Raw genomic sequence first — 15798 nt, 5'->3', positions numbered from 1 at the left:
TGCCTTTTTAGCAACTTAGGGAAATGGATAGGACCGAGATCGTCCCATCTGCTGCTACTGCTTTTATGAGAAAGCAAATAAAATGAGAAAACCGTAAGAATTTCCCGAAGATCACTACATAGCGAGACTGGGATTCGACCCTAGGTTTCTCTGATTTGGAGACCACCTTTGTATGCTGTGACGTTTCACCCCGGGGAAGGCGTTCAACTTGCCACCCCGACCCTGCCAACAAACAAACGAACGGCAACAACAACAAAAACTAGTTCTCTCGACCATATCCTGCTCTGAATTTTGTTTATTTATTTGTTTGTTTGAGGTGGATTCTCACTCTGGAGTGAGAGGCGCTATCTCTGGATAGGCTGGAGTGCAGTGGCGCTATCTTGACTCACTGAAACTTCTGCCTCCTGGGTTCAAGCGTTTTTCCTGCCTCAGCCTTCCGAGTAGCTGGGATTACAGGCGTGTGCCACCACACCTGGCAAATTTTTGTATTTGTAGTAGAGATGTGGTTTTGCTATGTTGGCCGGGCTGGTCTTGAACTCCTGACCTCAAGTGATCCACCCACCTCGGCCTCCCAAAGTGCTGGGATTATAGGTGCGAGCCACTGCGCCTGGCCACTGAATTCCTGAAAGTGAAAATTTCAAAAGTAACATTTCGTTGTTTCATAAACCCAAACATCCTCCCATTTATCCCATTCCTTAAATGTAAATTCACATAAGCAAGTGCTGTCGCTTGGAGAATGTACAGGGCTCTTCTCACTGTGGGCTGCATGGGGAAGGGAGGCTGCTGTGGGCTCTGGCAGTAGGACCCCAGTGCTGGGTTGTGGGGGGAAAGGGCCGACAGATACAGGAGGGAGGCCCAGACACGGAGGAGGAGCCCCAAAGAGAGCGAGCAGCCTGCTCACTGGTCTCCCGGGGTGTGTGGTGCCCACTCTCACGCTGCACTTGTCTCTCCCCCAGAGCCCGTGGAGGCCTGCATGCTCAATGGCACTATGATTGGGGTGAGCCGCCGCCCTCTTCTCCAGAGCAAGTGGTGGGGACAGGGAAGGGGGTACTGCGGGAAGGGTAGCAGGCAAGTCATTGTAAAGCAGAAATGAAGGAAACTGGGGAGACCTAACCCCAGCTTTCCACTGCCTGCGGGACATCCCTGGCATCCTGGAGCCCAGGCTAGGACCATCTTCCTGACTCTCCGGGCCTGTCTCACTCACTTCCTGGCCCCCACCTCAGGCGCCTGTGCGTTTCTTCTGTGCACGGAGAAGCACTCTGAAGTCATTGTGCACATTTTAGTCTGTCCCCTCTGCCACTGCCTGGGCTGCCTCTTTGGCATGAAAGTTCTCACTCTTACCATCTCAGTACTGGAGATGGGAGGACAGTAAGGCAATGGGCCATAGGAGACAGGAGGAGCAGCAGAGCGATGGCTCATGGGAGCTATGGGTGGGTGGGCAGGAGACAGCATATGGGAGTAAGGTGAGGGGGGGATTGGGGGATGCTGGGGTGGCCTGACCCTGGTGCCTCTGGTTCCAGCCCGGGAAGAGCGTGATGATCGATGCATGCACGACGTGCCGCTGCATCGTGCAGGTGGGGATCATCTCTGGATTCAAGCTGGAGTGCAGGAAGACCATCTGCAATCCCTGCCCCCTGGTAAGAGAGGCTCGACGGGGACCGAGGGCATGGACTGGACGCTTGTGGGACCCAGGCAGTGGGACCTCACTGGGGTCTTTAAATAAATCTTTCATAATTTTCTGATTATAAACAATATTTGACAATAATGAAGAAGAGAGTAAAAGTCACCCACCCAAATTGCATGCCTCAGAAATAATTATAATTTTGGTTTTATAAGTTGCAAATATTTTCTTCCTGAGTTTTCACAATAGACACTATTTGCCAGGCTTATGATATTATGTTTACAGTTCCGTATCCCTTTTTGTCTATTTTAAGAAATAGCACCACCGTTCTTTGAAAATATTAAAAATTAGTCAACAAATATTTATCAGACACCTCCTATGTGCAAGGCTCTACACAACATTCCTTTGAGTGGATGTGCCTCATGTATACAACCAAGCTATTACGGGACATTTGGGTGGTTTCAAATATTTCACCCTGTTTTTGCCGGGGCACACTGACGATGCTTTTTCTGAATGCCTCCTTGAGGTGGTTCTGAGAGGTGTACTCATCGTTTCTACTTTGGCAGATGAAACTGGCATTCCATGGTTTCAGTTGTGACTTTTAGTCCTACCTCACTGGGAAGTTTTGAGCCCCATGGCAGCAGGGCGGGGCCTGCAGCTCAGGAGGGGGCCTTGGCTTCTTCCTCAAACTCCTTTCTGGATGTGGGGGCTTCTGCTGTTTGAGAAAATGCCATTGGTGAGAGGAATTTCTTTGAGCTAGACGCATGAACTGTGGGGATGGCTCTTTCAGAGAGCGCAGGGAAGTACTTGTCTCAGCTCTGTGAGGCAGTCGGGGGCTGCAGCAAGGTGGAGAGGAGCCACTTACGAGCAGGCAGCACAGTGGCCAGAGGGGCAGGGGTGGGGGCTGAGAGGTGGTGCAGGTGTGTTTTACACTGTTGAGGACAAGGGACAGGTAGATACTCTACATCTGTGTTCTTCATGGCACTTGGAGGTATCAAGCTCAAAATGTGGGCTTAAAGAAGTATGGAGTGGATAGGTCTGTAGGGGAGATAGCTGTTTCTGAGAGAATGATTCAGAGAGATCATTCCTTAATTAGGAAGAAGGTAAGTATGTGGTTTTCCTTTTGCTTATATTTTTAAAAATCCCAGTCGATGTTTTAGGTTTTGGGGCCCAGTTGTGTGCATGCGTGTGTGTGTGCGTGCGTGTGTGTATTGTGTAACAACCCACCAGAACACATCTGGGCTTCCATAGGGAATGAAACAATGCTGCCTGCGGTCTTGTGGGCCTCCCTTTTTCCTGGAATGTCCACTGATGTCCAATCAGGGCAGCCAGGAGACAGCGGGCGGCCCACCCCAATGCCGGCCAGTGGAGACGGGCCCTGCAGCCTGCTCTCTGGAGGGCGGGCCCGCTCTCTCCCTGCCGTGCCCTCTGGTGTTCAGAGGGAGCCACAGCTGCTTCCTCCGCGTCTGGAGAAATCCACCTTTAGAATCCAGTCTCAGATGGAGGTTTCCAAATACTCAAAAATCCATGGTCCTATTTGGTCTGTGTATTCTTCTTCTTTTCCTCCAAAATTCTGCTATCCACCTCCTGTCTCCTGAGATCCCTTAGATTCCCTCTCCCTCTATGCATCTCAAGCCTTGCTGAAGCCGGCCTCTGCTGATCCTGTTCTAGCTCAGCGTCCTCCGCTAGTCCTACTACGTCTTCTGCCATGAAAGGTCTCTGGGACATCTCCTGGGGGCGGGGGTAGCTGTGGTGAATTAAGGCTGGGTAGATCGGCTTGAACTGCGCACATCGGGCTGAAATGTCAGCATTGCCCGAGATGTGAGTCTTCTGTTGCCTCCCAGGGGAGACAATGCTTGTACCTAAAGGGAGAGCAGCAGAAGGAGGTTTGTGCTGATGAGTGGTTGAGATGAGGCTTGACAGCTGACCGCTCAAGGAAAGCATGAGGAAGAGGGGCCACCCTGCCGTGGAACCCTGGAAAGGCGTCCCGGAGGAGGGCCACCCTGAGTGGACCTCGAGCAATGAACGGGTTGAATGTCGAATAGACCTTCCAGGGAAGGGCATGGTGAATGAATAACCGGCAGCCAGAAGCCAGGGTTAGAAAAGGGAAACACGAGGAGGTGGATGGGAGGGCTGCAAGCAGTCGATGAAATACATGGAAAGGGGCCATGGAGGATGGTGTGCAAGGCAGTTTTAGGAGGACAGCTGTGTGAGGAAAGCAGGACTAATTGGCTGCTCAGACCTAAGCAAGTGAACTCGGGGGCTGGCTGGGAACTTGCTCAGCAGGAAGAGGAACAGGCTGCTCCTGAAAAGGATGTTTCCTGCAATGATCCAGTGTTCTGGGAAAACCCAGAATGCAGCTCTGCCCTCTCTGTGAACGAAGGCATGTGGAACACATACCCGTAGCCAGCAGCAGCCAGGAAATCCAGCAGTGCCCAAACAAGTCCTGTTCATCGTGCGCGGCTGTGGTCTGGCCCTGCAGGGCAGCAGACATGCTGCAGAGTGGGCGTTTCCTCTACGCTCTCTCCTCGCCTCCCTTGCCTCTTCCAAGCCCTTGCCATACCCTTAACACTGTTGCCCCCTTCTGCTTATTTTCTGCCTCCTTTCCCTTTTCTTCCAAATCTTTCTTCTCCTGTAACTGCCCTCCACCTTTGCTTTTCTTGGCCTCACTTTGCCCTCTGCCTCCTGCTGTGTGGATTTTGCCTCCCTGACTGCTCTGTCCTCACTGGCTTTTCCTCCTGCCTGCTTCTGAAGACATGTCAAGTTCATGGCTTGATTTATGAGAACAAATGGCTTAAATTAATCTCTGAGCAAGCTTACCAACTCCTAACCTTGATCTTGGGACAGGTCATCTGTCTGGGTGCTCCAGATTGACTTGGTGATTCATAATAGAAAAGCCTTAGGACCCCAATGAATGGATCTCTTAATGGTGATCACTAAATGTGGCGAAATGAGAAAAAGAATGACAACAGAGTTGGCTTCTCACAAAACTAAATTCTTTAAAAAGTTTTGGGATTATGTGATTGTGTTCTTTCTGTTTTTTGGGGATATGAAGATGGAAAGGGTCAAAAGAACTTTAATTTTTTTCTTCTAAAGAAAGCGACACTAGGCCGGGCGCGGTGGCTCAAGCCTGTAATCCCAGCACTTTGGGAGGCCGAGACGGGCGGATCACGAGGTCAGGAGATCGAGACCATCCTGGCTAACACAATGAAACCCCGTCTCTACTAAAAATACAAAAAAAATTAGCCGGGCGAGGTGGCGGGCGCCTGTAGTCCCAGCTACTCAGGAGGCTGAGGCAGGAGAATGGCGTAAACCCGGGAGGCGGAGCTTGCAGTGAGCCGAGATAGCGCCACTGCACTCCAGCCTGGGCGACAGAGCGAGACTCCGTCTCAAAAAAAAAAAAAAAAAAAAAAGCGACACTAATAATTTTTAGGGAATGATGAGACAGTGGATGGTAGCTTGGTAGCATTTTGGTTTTATTTATTTATTTATTTATTTATTTATAGACAGAGTCTCTCTCTGTCGCCCAGGCTGGAGCGCAGTGGTGTGATACCGGTTCACTGCAAGCTTGGCCTCCTGGGTTCACGCTGTTCTCCTGCCTCAGCCTTCCGAGTAGCTGGGACTACAGGCACCTGCCACCATGCCTGGCTAATTTTTTTTTTTTTTTTTTTTGTATTTTTAGTAGAGACAGGGTTTCACCATGTTAGCCAGGATGGTCTCAATCTCCTGATCTCGTGATCCGCCCACCTCGGCCTCCCAAAGTGCTGGGATTACAGGCGTGAGCCACTGCGCCTGGCTGCTTTTTGGTTTTTATTTTATTAAAATTGTTTAAAACACTCTTACTTTGCAAAATAAAAAGTTGCCAACCCTGTTTTTCTCCCAGTCCTGCTGTCTCGAAGCTGCTGCTTTGTCCAACACCGATATAAATAAGGGGCTCTTACCGTATGTCACCGTCAACAAGTCCCTTGTCGCACAGAGCTGTGATTGCACCACCTGCACTCCAGCCTGGGTGACAGCCAGACCTTGTCTCAAAAACGAAACAAACAAGAAAACAAGTTCCTAGCTGAACTTACCTCCTCTGTGAGTGTAGGGGGCCGATGAGGGGCCAGATGCTGGGGATATAAGAGAACAGCAGAGACAATTTGCAACTTCCCATACTTCTCAGGGAGAAGTTTTTTCCAGCATTGTATGGGAGTTCCAGTTACTTCCTCACCAATGCTTGGTATTGTCATGCTTTTCTATTTTAGCCATTGGGAAGTGATATCTTCTAGCATTTTTTCCTTACTGCTTCTCTAATTTCAGAATCTTCTAGTAGTTTAAATTTGCATTTCTCTGTCGGCTAATGATGTAGAGCATCTTACATACTTACTGGTTATATCATCTTTTGTGATGTGTTCAAGCTTTTGGCCATTTTTATATTGGGGTGTTTGCCCTTTAATGATTATGATTTTTTTCTGTATTTTGGATACTAGTCCTTTATAAGGTATCTAATGAAATATTTTTTTCAGCCGATGGCTCAGCTTTTATTTTTCTTCGTTGTGTCTTTTGAAGATCAGGAGTTTAATTTTGATAAAATTCAGTTTATAGATGTTTTTCTTTTATGGTTAGTGCTTTTCATGTCCTGTTTAAGAAATTTTTGTCCATTTTAGGGTCGTGAAGATAGTATCCTATGTTTTCTTTTAGAAGCATTATAGTTTAGTTTTATGTTTAGGTCTATGATCCATGAGGAATTAAATTTTAAATACGGTATAAAGTAGAGGTCTCCCGTATGGCTGTCCAGTGGATCCAGCACCATTTGTTGAAAAATGATCCTTTCCTTATTGAATTACGTTGGTACCTTTGTAAAAAATGAATTGCTGGCCGGCCGTGGGTGCTCACGCCTGTAATCCCAGCACTTTGGGAGGCTGAGAGGCAGGCAGATCACGAAGTCAAGAGATTCGAGACCATTGTGGCCAACATAGTGAAACCCCATCTCTACTAAAAATACAAAAATTAGCTGGGCGTGGTGGCAGGTGCCTGTAATCCCAGCTACTCAGGAGGCTGAGGCAGGAGAATCACTTGAACCAGGCGGGGCAGAAGTTGCAGTGAGCCGAGATCACGCCACTCTACTCCAGCCTGGTAACAGAGTGAGACTCTGTCTCAAAAAAAAAAAAAAAAAAAAAAAAAAAAAAAAAAAAAAAAATGCCTGTATATGTATAGATCAATTGAATTGCCTGTATATGTATAGATCAATTCCTTTTTTTCTGATCCTTTAATTTGTCTATCCTTATGGTCACACCACTGTCTTGATTACTGTAACTTTATGGTTAGCCTTGAATTTAGATAATTTAAGTTCTTCAACTTTGCTCTTTTTCAAGATTGTTTTGGGTATTTAATGTCCTTTCAATTCCTATATAAATTTAGAGTCATCTTGTTAATCTTCATTTAAAAAAGTGTTTAAAGTATGCTGGATTATAGTGAACCTATAGGTTAATCTGGAGAGAAAGGATGTCTAAACAATGTTGAGTTTTTCAATCTATGAACATAGTATATCTCTTCGGTTATTTAGGTCTTGCTCTCAGTCTGTGCTGCTGTAACACAATACCTGAGATTGGGTAATTTATAAAGAACTGAAGTTAATTTTTTCACTGTTCTAGAGGTCCAAGATTAAGGTACCAGCAGATTTGATGTCTGATGATGGCCTGTTCCTCATAGGCAGTGCTTTCTCATGGCATCCACATGTGGCAGAAGGTGGAAAGGCAAAAGGCACTAGGGCATTCCCTTGGACTTTTTTTTTTTTTAATAACAGCGCAAATTCACTCATGAGAGTGGAGCCCTCATGACTTAATCACTTAGGCCCCATCTCTTATAATATCATCAGTTGGGGGTTTAAATCCCAACATAGGAATTTTGAAGGGACACACACATTCACATCTTAGCAGTCGTCTTTAATTTTTCTCTGCAATGATTTTTTTTGTGTGTGTAGATGCACAAATTTTGTTACGTTTATTACCTAGTATTTGGATGATATTGTGAATGGAAGTTTTTTAAAAAATTTTATATTTGTTGCTTTTATAAAATTAGTTTTTATATTTTGATCTTGTATTCTTCAGCCTTGCTAAATTCACTTACTAGTTGTAGTAATGGTGTTTTATCTTTTTTTTTTTTTTTTTTTTGAGGGGGCAGATTCCTAAGGATTTTCTTCATGAACAGTTATGACACCTTCAAACAAAGACAGCTTTTACTTTTGAAATCTTTACACATTCTGTTTTGTTTTTCTTGCTTATCAAACTGGCTGATACAATCAGTACAATATTGAATAGAACTGATGGAAATGTTTTGTTTCTGATCTTGGAGGGAGTTAACTCATTAAGTACAATATAGTTGGATGTTCAACAGCAGCAGTGCCCAAGCTTTTTGGCACCAGGGACCAGTTTTGCAGAAGACAGTTTTTCCATGGACCAGGGTTGGGGGAATGGTTTTGGGGTGATTCAAACGCATTATGTTTATTACGCACCTTATTTCTATTATTGTAATATCTAATGAAATAATTATATAACTCACCATAAGGTAGAATCAGTGGGAGCTCTGAGCTTGTTTTCCTGCAGCTAGATAGTCCCATCTAGGGGTGATGGGAGACGGTGACAGGTCATCAAGCATTAGATTCCCATAAGGAGCACACAACCTGTATCCCTTGCATGCGCAGTTCACAGTAGGGTTTGGGCTCCTGTGAGAATATAATGCTGGCTGCTGATCTGACAGGAGGCGGAGCTCAGTTGGTAATGTGAGTGATGGGAAGTGGCTGTAGATACACATGAAGCTTCGCTTGTTGGCCCGCTGCTCACCACTGCTGTGCAGCCCAGTTCCTAACAGGCCATGGACCGGACCGGTCCTGGGGCCTCCTGTCTTATGGAATATTGAAGAAGTTCTCTTCTATTTTTTTTAGTGCTAAGTTTCTACAATGAATGGGTTTTAAATTGTGTCAAAAAGTTTTGCTATATATTTTAAGATGACCATATGGTTCCCCGTTAATTCTGTTAACATGAGGAATTGTATGGATTGATTGCACATGGTGAGCCAACCTTTCATTCTTTTGATAAACTCCCTTTCTTCATGACGTGTTATCCTGTTTCACATCTGCTGCTAGATCCATTTGCTCGTATTTTGTTAAGGATTTTTATGTTTATGTTAAGAAGGATAGGTTTCTAATTTTCTTCTCTTGAATGCTTTTGTTAGATTTTGATGTCAGGGTTATGCTAGATCCAACAAAATATGGTGTTTTCTAAAGAGCTTATGTAAAATTGGTATTATTTCTTCCTAAAATTTTTGGCAGATTTAATCAGTGAAGCTTACTAGGCTTGAAGCTTTTCATGTGGAAAAGTTTTATATATAAAATTCAACTTTTAAAATGGAAAGACAGATTTTCTGTTTCTTCTTGAATTAATTTGGTAAATCGGTTTTTCATGGAACTTACCCATGTATTTAAGTTGGTCAAATTTAGTTACACAAAGTTGTTTATAACATTTTTCCTTATTATACTTTTAGCATCTGTGGAATGTGCAGTTGTAAACCTTTTATTATTTCTAAAATTGATAATTTGTTTTTTTATTTTCTTGATTAGAGATTTTCTTATTTTGACTACTTCGTCTATTATATATTATTATATATTGATATTATTATCATCTTTCAAAGATCCAACTTTTGCCTTTGTTGTTTTACTTTTTATATTTTTCTTTTCTATTGATTTCTGCCCTCATTTTTATTATGTCTTATCATTTAATGACTGGGTCTAATTTGCTCTTTTACTGCATCTTACTATGGAAGCTTAGCTCATGATTTTCTAATATAAGCATTTAAAATATAAATTTTCCTTCAAGAACTGTTTTTGCTGTACTCCTCAGATTTTGATATATTGTTTTTATTATCTCTAGATAAAAATATTTATTTTTTGATTTAAAAGTATTCATTTAATTTCCAAACGTGATGGTGTGTTTTTCAATACTTCATTGTTGCTAATTTCAATATAATGAAATTATATACATAATTTATATGTGTATATATATACATAATTATATATAATGAAATTTCATTATATTGAAATTGGTCATAGAATATAATCTCTAAGATTTCACAATCTTGACATTTATTTACTTTTTTATCTAGTCAGTCTGTTTATCCATGTTTACAATTTTATGGCCCACAATGTGGTCTATGTTTGTGAATATTCCATGTGCATTTGAGAATAATGTGTGCTCTGCAGTTTTGGAACATAATAGTTTATTATTTCCAACTAGATCATACTGGTTTTTATAGTTTTCCAAATCCTCAGTGTCTTCATTTATCTTTTTCCTACTTGTTTTTATCAATTACTGAGAGAACATAAAAATCACTAAGATTGTGGATTAGCCTATTTCTCCGTTTAGTTGTATCCATTTTTGCTTCATATATTATGAAGCTTTGTAGATGCATACATGTTTAGCATTCTTATGTCTTGATGAATCTGTTCTTTCGTCATTATAAAATAACCTCCTTTATTTTTTAGAGATAGGATCTCACTCTGTCGCCCAGGCTGGAGTGAAGAGGCGCAATCATGGCACACTGCAGCCTTGACCTCCCAGGCTCAGGTGATTCTCCCACCTCAACCTCCCACCTAGCTGGGACTAGAGGTGCGCGCCACCATGTCCAATTAATTTTTTTGTAAAGATGGAGTTTTGCTATGTTGCCCAGGCTGGTCATGAATTCCTGGGCTCAAGAAATCCTCCCACCTCAGCCTCTCAAATGCTGGGATTATAGGTGTGAGCCACCGCACCCAGTCACCTCCTTTATTTTTGGTAAAATGCCTCATCTTAAGCTGTCTCTAGTCCTATCTAAGCTTGACAACAATGGACCAAGATAACAAACTAAGAATTACAGTCAGTTATTCACTCATTCAACATATATAGCATCTATTATCATTTATCGAAGCAGAGGGATCAAATCAGTGAAAGAAAACAGATAAAAATCCTTTACCTCCTTTCCCTAAGTGAAGAGTAATCATTTTTGTTTATTTATTTATTTTTTTGAGACAGGGTTTCACTCTGTCTTCCAGGCTGGAGTACAGTGGTGTGATCATGGCTCACTGCAGTCTTGACCTCCTGCGCTCAGGTGATCCTCCCATCTCAGCCTCCCAGGTAGCTGAGACTACAGTTGTACACTACCACGCCTGACTGATTTTTTGTATTTTTTGTAGAGATGGGGTTTTGCCATGTTTCATAGGCTGGTCACGAACTCCCGGGCTCAAGTAATCTTCCCGCTTGGGCTTCTCAAAGTGCTGATATTATAGGCATGAAGCCACCACACTGGCCTTGTTTGGTATTAATACACTTATATTAACTTTCTTATTTTGGCTAATTTGTCTATTATATCTTTCTTTTCAACCTATCTATCTAAATTAAAAGTGCATCTCTTGAAAACAACATACTAATTGAGTTTTGCTTTTTAAAATCTAAAGGTGACAATCTCCATTTAATGTAAGTATTGATATAGTTGGGGTTAAATCTATTCTTTTGTTATTCATTTTATCTGCTGTCTTCTTTGTTACTTGTTCTGTTAATTCTTTTTTGTCTTTTGGTTCAATTGAGTTTTTCCTTTTTTTCTTTTTGTTAGTATTATATCTCTTCTATTGACCTTTTCTTTGTATTTCTTCATATTACTATTTTAGTGGTTGCTCTAAACTTATCACAGTCCACTTTGATTTAATAATATAACATTTCATGTACAATATGCTTTTTCCACAATTTGTACTTTGGTCATATAGTTTACTTTTCCATAAGAAGAGAGAAATTCCACAAGGTATTGCTATTATTTTTGCTTTAAACAGTCATTTGTCTTATATAGAATTTAAAAAGTGAGCTGAAAGTGATGTTTTATATTTATCTATGTATTTATAATTTTCAGTGCTCTTCCTTCTTATATATCTGAACTTCCATATTATATCATTTCCCTTCAGCCTAAAGAACTTCTTTTAGTGCAGGGCTGGATGACAACACATTTCTCAGATTTCATTTATCTGAAAGTGTCTCTCTATTCTGCCTTCATTTACTGAATATAGAATTCTAGGTTTGACAGGTTTTTAAAAAATTTCATCACTTTAAGTATGTTTGATTGTCTTTTGGCTTGTGTTACTTCTGATGACCAGTCAGCCACCATTTTTATTGTTTTCCTTTTTGCATTTCCCCCCTTCTATTGGATGCTTTAACGGTTTTTCTTTAGTTTTCAGAAGCTTGCGTATATGCTTTTGAGTAATTTTCTTCATACCTTTTCTATTTTGGATTCATAGTTTCCTGGATTTGTGGGTTGATTTACTGATCAAACTGAGAAAAAATTCAGTTATTATGTCTTTCATATTTTTTCTGTTCCATTTTGTTTTACTCTCTTTCTGAAACTGATTACATGTACATTCACGAGTTGCTTAACAATGGGGATATGTTCTAAGAAATGCATCGTTAGGTGATTTTTGTTCTGCAAAGATCATAGAGTGAATATATACAAACCTAGATGGTCTAGTCTAGTATATAACTAGGTCTTATGGTATAACCTGTTACTCCCAGGTGACAAACCTGTATGGCATGTTACTGTGCTGAATACTGTAAGCAACTGTAACACAATGATTAGCATTTGTATATCTAAATACATGTGAATGTAGAAAAGGTACAGTAAAAAACATACAAAGGATAAAAATGACATACCTGTATAGGGCACTTAGCAAGAAGGGAGCGTACAGGACTGGAAGTTGCTCTGGGTGAGTCAGAGAGTAAATGGTGGGTCAATGCGAAGATCTAGGACATTGCTATAGACTGTAAACATTGTACACTTAGGCTACCCTAAATTTACTAAAAAATATTCTTCTTTCTTCAATAGTAAATTAACTTTAGCTCACTAAATTTTAAAAGCTTTTTGATTCTTGTAATAACACTTAGCTTAAAACACAAACACATTGTACAGCTGTACAAAATTATTTTTTCTTTATATTCTTATTCTAAAAGCTTTTTCCTATTTTTAAAATTTTTAATTTTTTTTAACTTTTTTTTTTTTTTTTTTTTTTTAAATCGAGAGGAGGGTATCATTCTGTCACCCATGCTGGAGTGCATGCATAGGCATTATCATAGCTCACTGCAGCTTAAACTCCTGGGATCAACTTATCCTCCTGCCTCAGCCTCCCAGACAAGTGGAACTATAGGCATTTCTTTTTTTTTCGAGACGGAGTCTCGCTCTGTGACCCAGGCTGGAGTGCAGTGTCGCGATCTTGGCTCACTGCAAGCTCCGCCTCCCAGGTTCACGCCATTCTCCTGCCTCAGCGTCCTGAGTAGCTCGGACTACAGGTGCCTGCCACCACACTTGGCTCATTTTTTTTGTATTTTCAGTAGAGATGGGGTTTCACTGTGTTAGCCAGGATGGTCTAGCTCTCCTGACCTCATGATCTGCCTGCCTCAGCCTCCCAAAGTACTGGGATTGCAGACGTGAGCCACCATGCCCTGCCGGCATTTTTTAATCTTTAAACTTTTTTGTTAAAAATGAAAACTCAGCACCACAATAGTCCAGGCCTACACAGGACTGGAATAATCAATATCAGTCTTCTACCGGAGATGTCGTCTTCTGTGATAACAATGCCTTCTTCAGAGATACTCCTGCAGGACCTACTTGAGGGTGTTTTACAGTTAACTTTTTATGTTTTCAGTAAATATAAGGAGTATCTGTAAAAGTATTGATGAACCAGTAACATAGTTGTTTATTATTATCAAGTATATAATTGTATGTGCTATACTTTTATATGACTGGAACCACAGTAGGTTTGTTTACAGCTGCATCACCACAAACATGTGAGTAATGTGTTGTGCTCTGAAGTCACTAGGTGATAGGAATTTTTCTGTTCCATTGTAATTTTATGGAACCATTGTCATACATGCAGTCTGTTGTTGACTGAAACATTGTTTTTTGGCTCATGACTATATATTATTAAACCATCGATACTATTCGATTGGTCCCTGGGGCTCCATATATATATATTTTGCACCTTTATTCCTCTCTGTGCTTCAGTTTGGGTAATTTCTATTGATCGGTCTTAAAATTCAAGGATCCTTTCTTTTCTTGTGTCCTATCTGCAGTTAATCCAATCCAGTTAATTTTTGATTTAGAGTATTGTGTTTTCTAGTTCTAAGATTTCCATTTGATTTTTTTTCTATAGTCTCCAGATTGTTCCTAAAATTCCCTTTCTATTTTTCCATTATATCCATCATTTCCTCTAGACTCTTTAGCATATTTATCATAGCTATTTTAAAGTTCCTGCCTGCTAATTACAATATTGGGGCCATTTCTGTGTCTGTTTATATTGAGTGATAATTCTCTTGGTATATATCAAATTTTTCTATTTCTTTGCATGAATTTTTTTTTTTTTTTTTTTTTTTTTTTTTTTTTTTTTACTATGTATCAGACATTGGTGGAAGATATGTTGAAGAGACTCTTAATTCTGCTTTCTTTATAATAAAGGTTAAGTTTGGTTCTAGAATGTGGTTAGATTATTGGGGGTTCATTTTGAACTATAGAAGTCTTGATTCTTAAACTACATTAGGGAAGGTCTAGTTCTGCATTTTTCTTAGCCGTAGGCTGAATATTTTAGTCCTGAGACACAGCGTTTACCCTGAAGGCTTGTCCCTTATGAAGTTCCAGTGGAAACCCGGGTGTTTACCTAGCCCCTCCAACTTGTTAGAATTCAGACTGCAGACTCTGTCCTGTGTGGTGTGTGGCAACTGAAGTTTCTGTTCAGGTCTTTGAGCTTTCCAGCTGCTGTTTTGTCTGTGGGCTCCTTGTAGGCTCACCTATAGATGTATAATTAAGGGATCAACCAAACAGTTCGGAGGAGTTTACATGCAGATTTAGGGGCTTCTTTCTGACTTCCTCTTTTCTGGCATTTTCCCCTTTAGTTTCCAGCTATTCTAGCAGTTCCAAACTCTGTCTGCCGAGTCCTCAGGCAAATACAACTACCGTTTTCTGCTTGAGTTCTGGCTGTCCAGTGCCATACAGATGGCTCTCATGGGAAAAGCCATTTAAACATGCATCTTGTCCATTATGGTTCCTTTTTTCAAGGATCAAATAATCTAGACTTTCTTCTTGATTTTGGTCTTCTTCCAGTGCTTTTGAACAGTTGCTTTAAATATTTCCTCAATTGTTTATAATCATCGTCTGCAGGAGGGTTAGTCCAGTACAGTCCACTGTGCCATAACTAGAGCCAGACCTTCATCAAAAGTTTCTAAACTGAGGAGGGACAAGAGTAGACATAGGCTTTAGGAAGGTCATTCTGGCAGCTGTTGGTAACCTGTAACAGGGTAGCAAGAATGAAGGTGGGAAGACAAAATAAAACTATCACAAGAGTCCCTAGTAGATGATAGTTATTTAGACTCGATGATGAAAAGAGGAGACTGGTCATGACAAGCAATGGATGAGTTTGAGATAAATTTTTGGCAAGATTTGGTGATAAGCAGGGGATGAGATAAAAGGGGAAGTCAAGGATAACTCTCAGATTTCTTGTTTGAAAGACTGGGTGATTAACACCATTTACCGAAATAGGGAATACCAGAGAAGGATGAGATTTGAGGCAAAAATCAAATTTCCTTTTGGATGCAAGTCTCAAGATGACAATAACATGTCCAGTAAACATTTGAATTTGTAAGTCTGAAGCTCAGGGAAAAGGTCTCATTTAATAGGTCTGGTTGCTGCAGCTTGAGTGAGATGTACACATGCAGAGGGAAGGAATGCTACCTAGGGGATTGAGAACGGACAAAAGCTACTTGGATGTTGACTTTCCGAATTCTAGGTGAAACTACTGGATAGGAGAGATGAGAGGCCAGCAAAATAAGCCTACTTATAATTGGGATGTTTTAAGGAGGTTGACTGTGGCTGCTTTTTCCCCCTCTGGATACAGGGTTACAAGGAAGAAAATAACACAGGTGAATGTTGTGGGAGATGTTTGCCTACAGTTTGCACCATTCGGCTAAGAGGAGGACAGATCATGACATTGAAGGTAGGAGCAAGCTGAACGCAGGGGCTCCCTCACATATCACCATCTTGCTTCCCTTTTTGGAAATTTTTCTTCAAGAAAGAGGGACTAAGTTTGGTTCAGTATTGGCTTCTTTTTCTACTTCTTTCTGATTATATAAAGAAAA

The 15798-nt window shown here is 41.2% G+C and overlaps 1 protein-coding gene across 2 annotated transcripts in view; it reads left to right on the top strand.

The window, feature by feature from the left end:
* VWF (von Willebrand factor) overlaps window positions 1–15798 on the top strand; it is a 186831-nt gene that overhangs the window by 166425 nt on the left and 4608 nt on the right. For both annotated transcript variants that reach the window (XM_050747383.1, XM_050747385.1), the window contains exons 46-48: window positions 957–997; window positions 1521–1637; window positions 15558–15656. In XM_050747383.1, the coding sequence (XP_050603340.1) occupies window positions 957–997; window positions 1521–1637; window positions 15558–15656 (257 nt within the window). The remainder of the gene's footprint in view (window positions 1–956; window positions 998–1520; window positions 1638–15557; window positions 15657–15798) is intronic.

Source organism: Macaca thibetana, chromosome 11 (assembly GCF_024542745.1).
Source record: "Macaca thibetana thibetana isolate TM-01 chromosome 11, ASM2454274v1, whole genome shotgun sequence".
Lineage (NCBI taxonomy): Eukaryota > Metazoa > Chordata > Mammalia > Primates > Cercopithecidae > Macaca > Macaca thibetana.
This window is presented reverse-complemented; position numbering and strand designations above follow the sequence as displayed.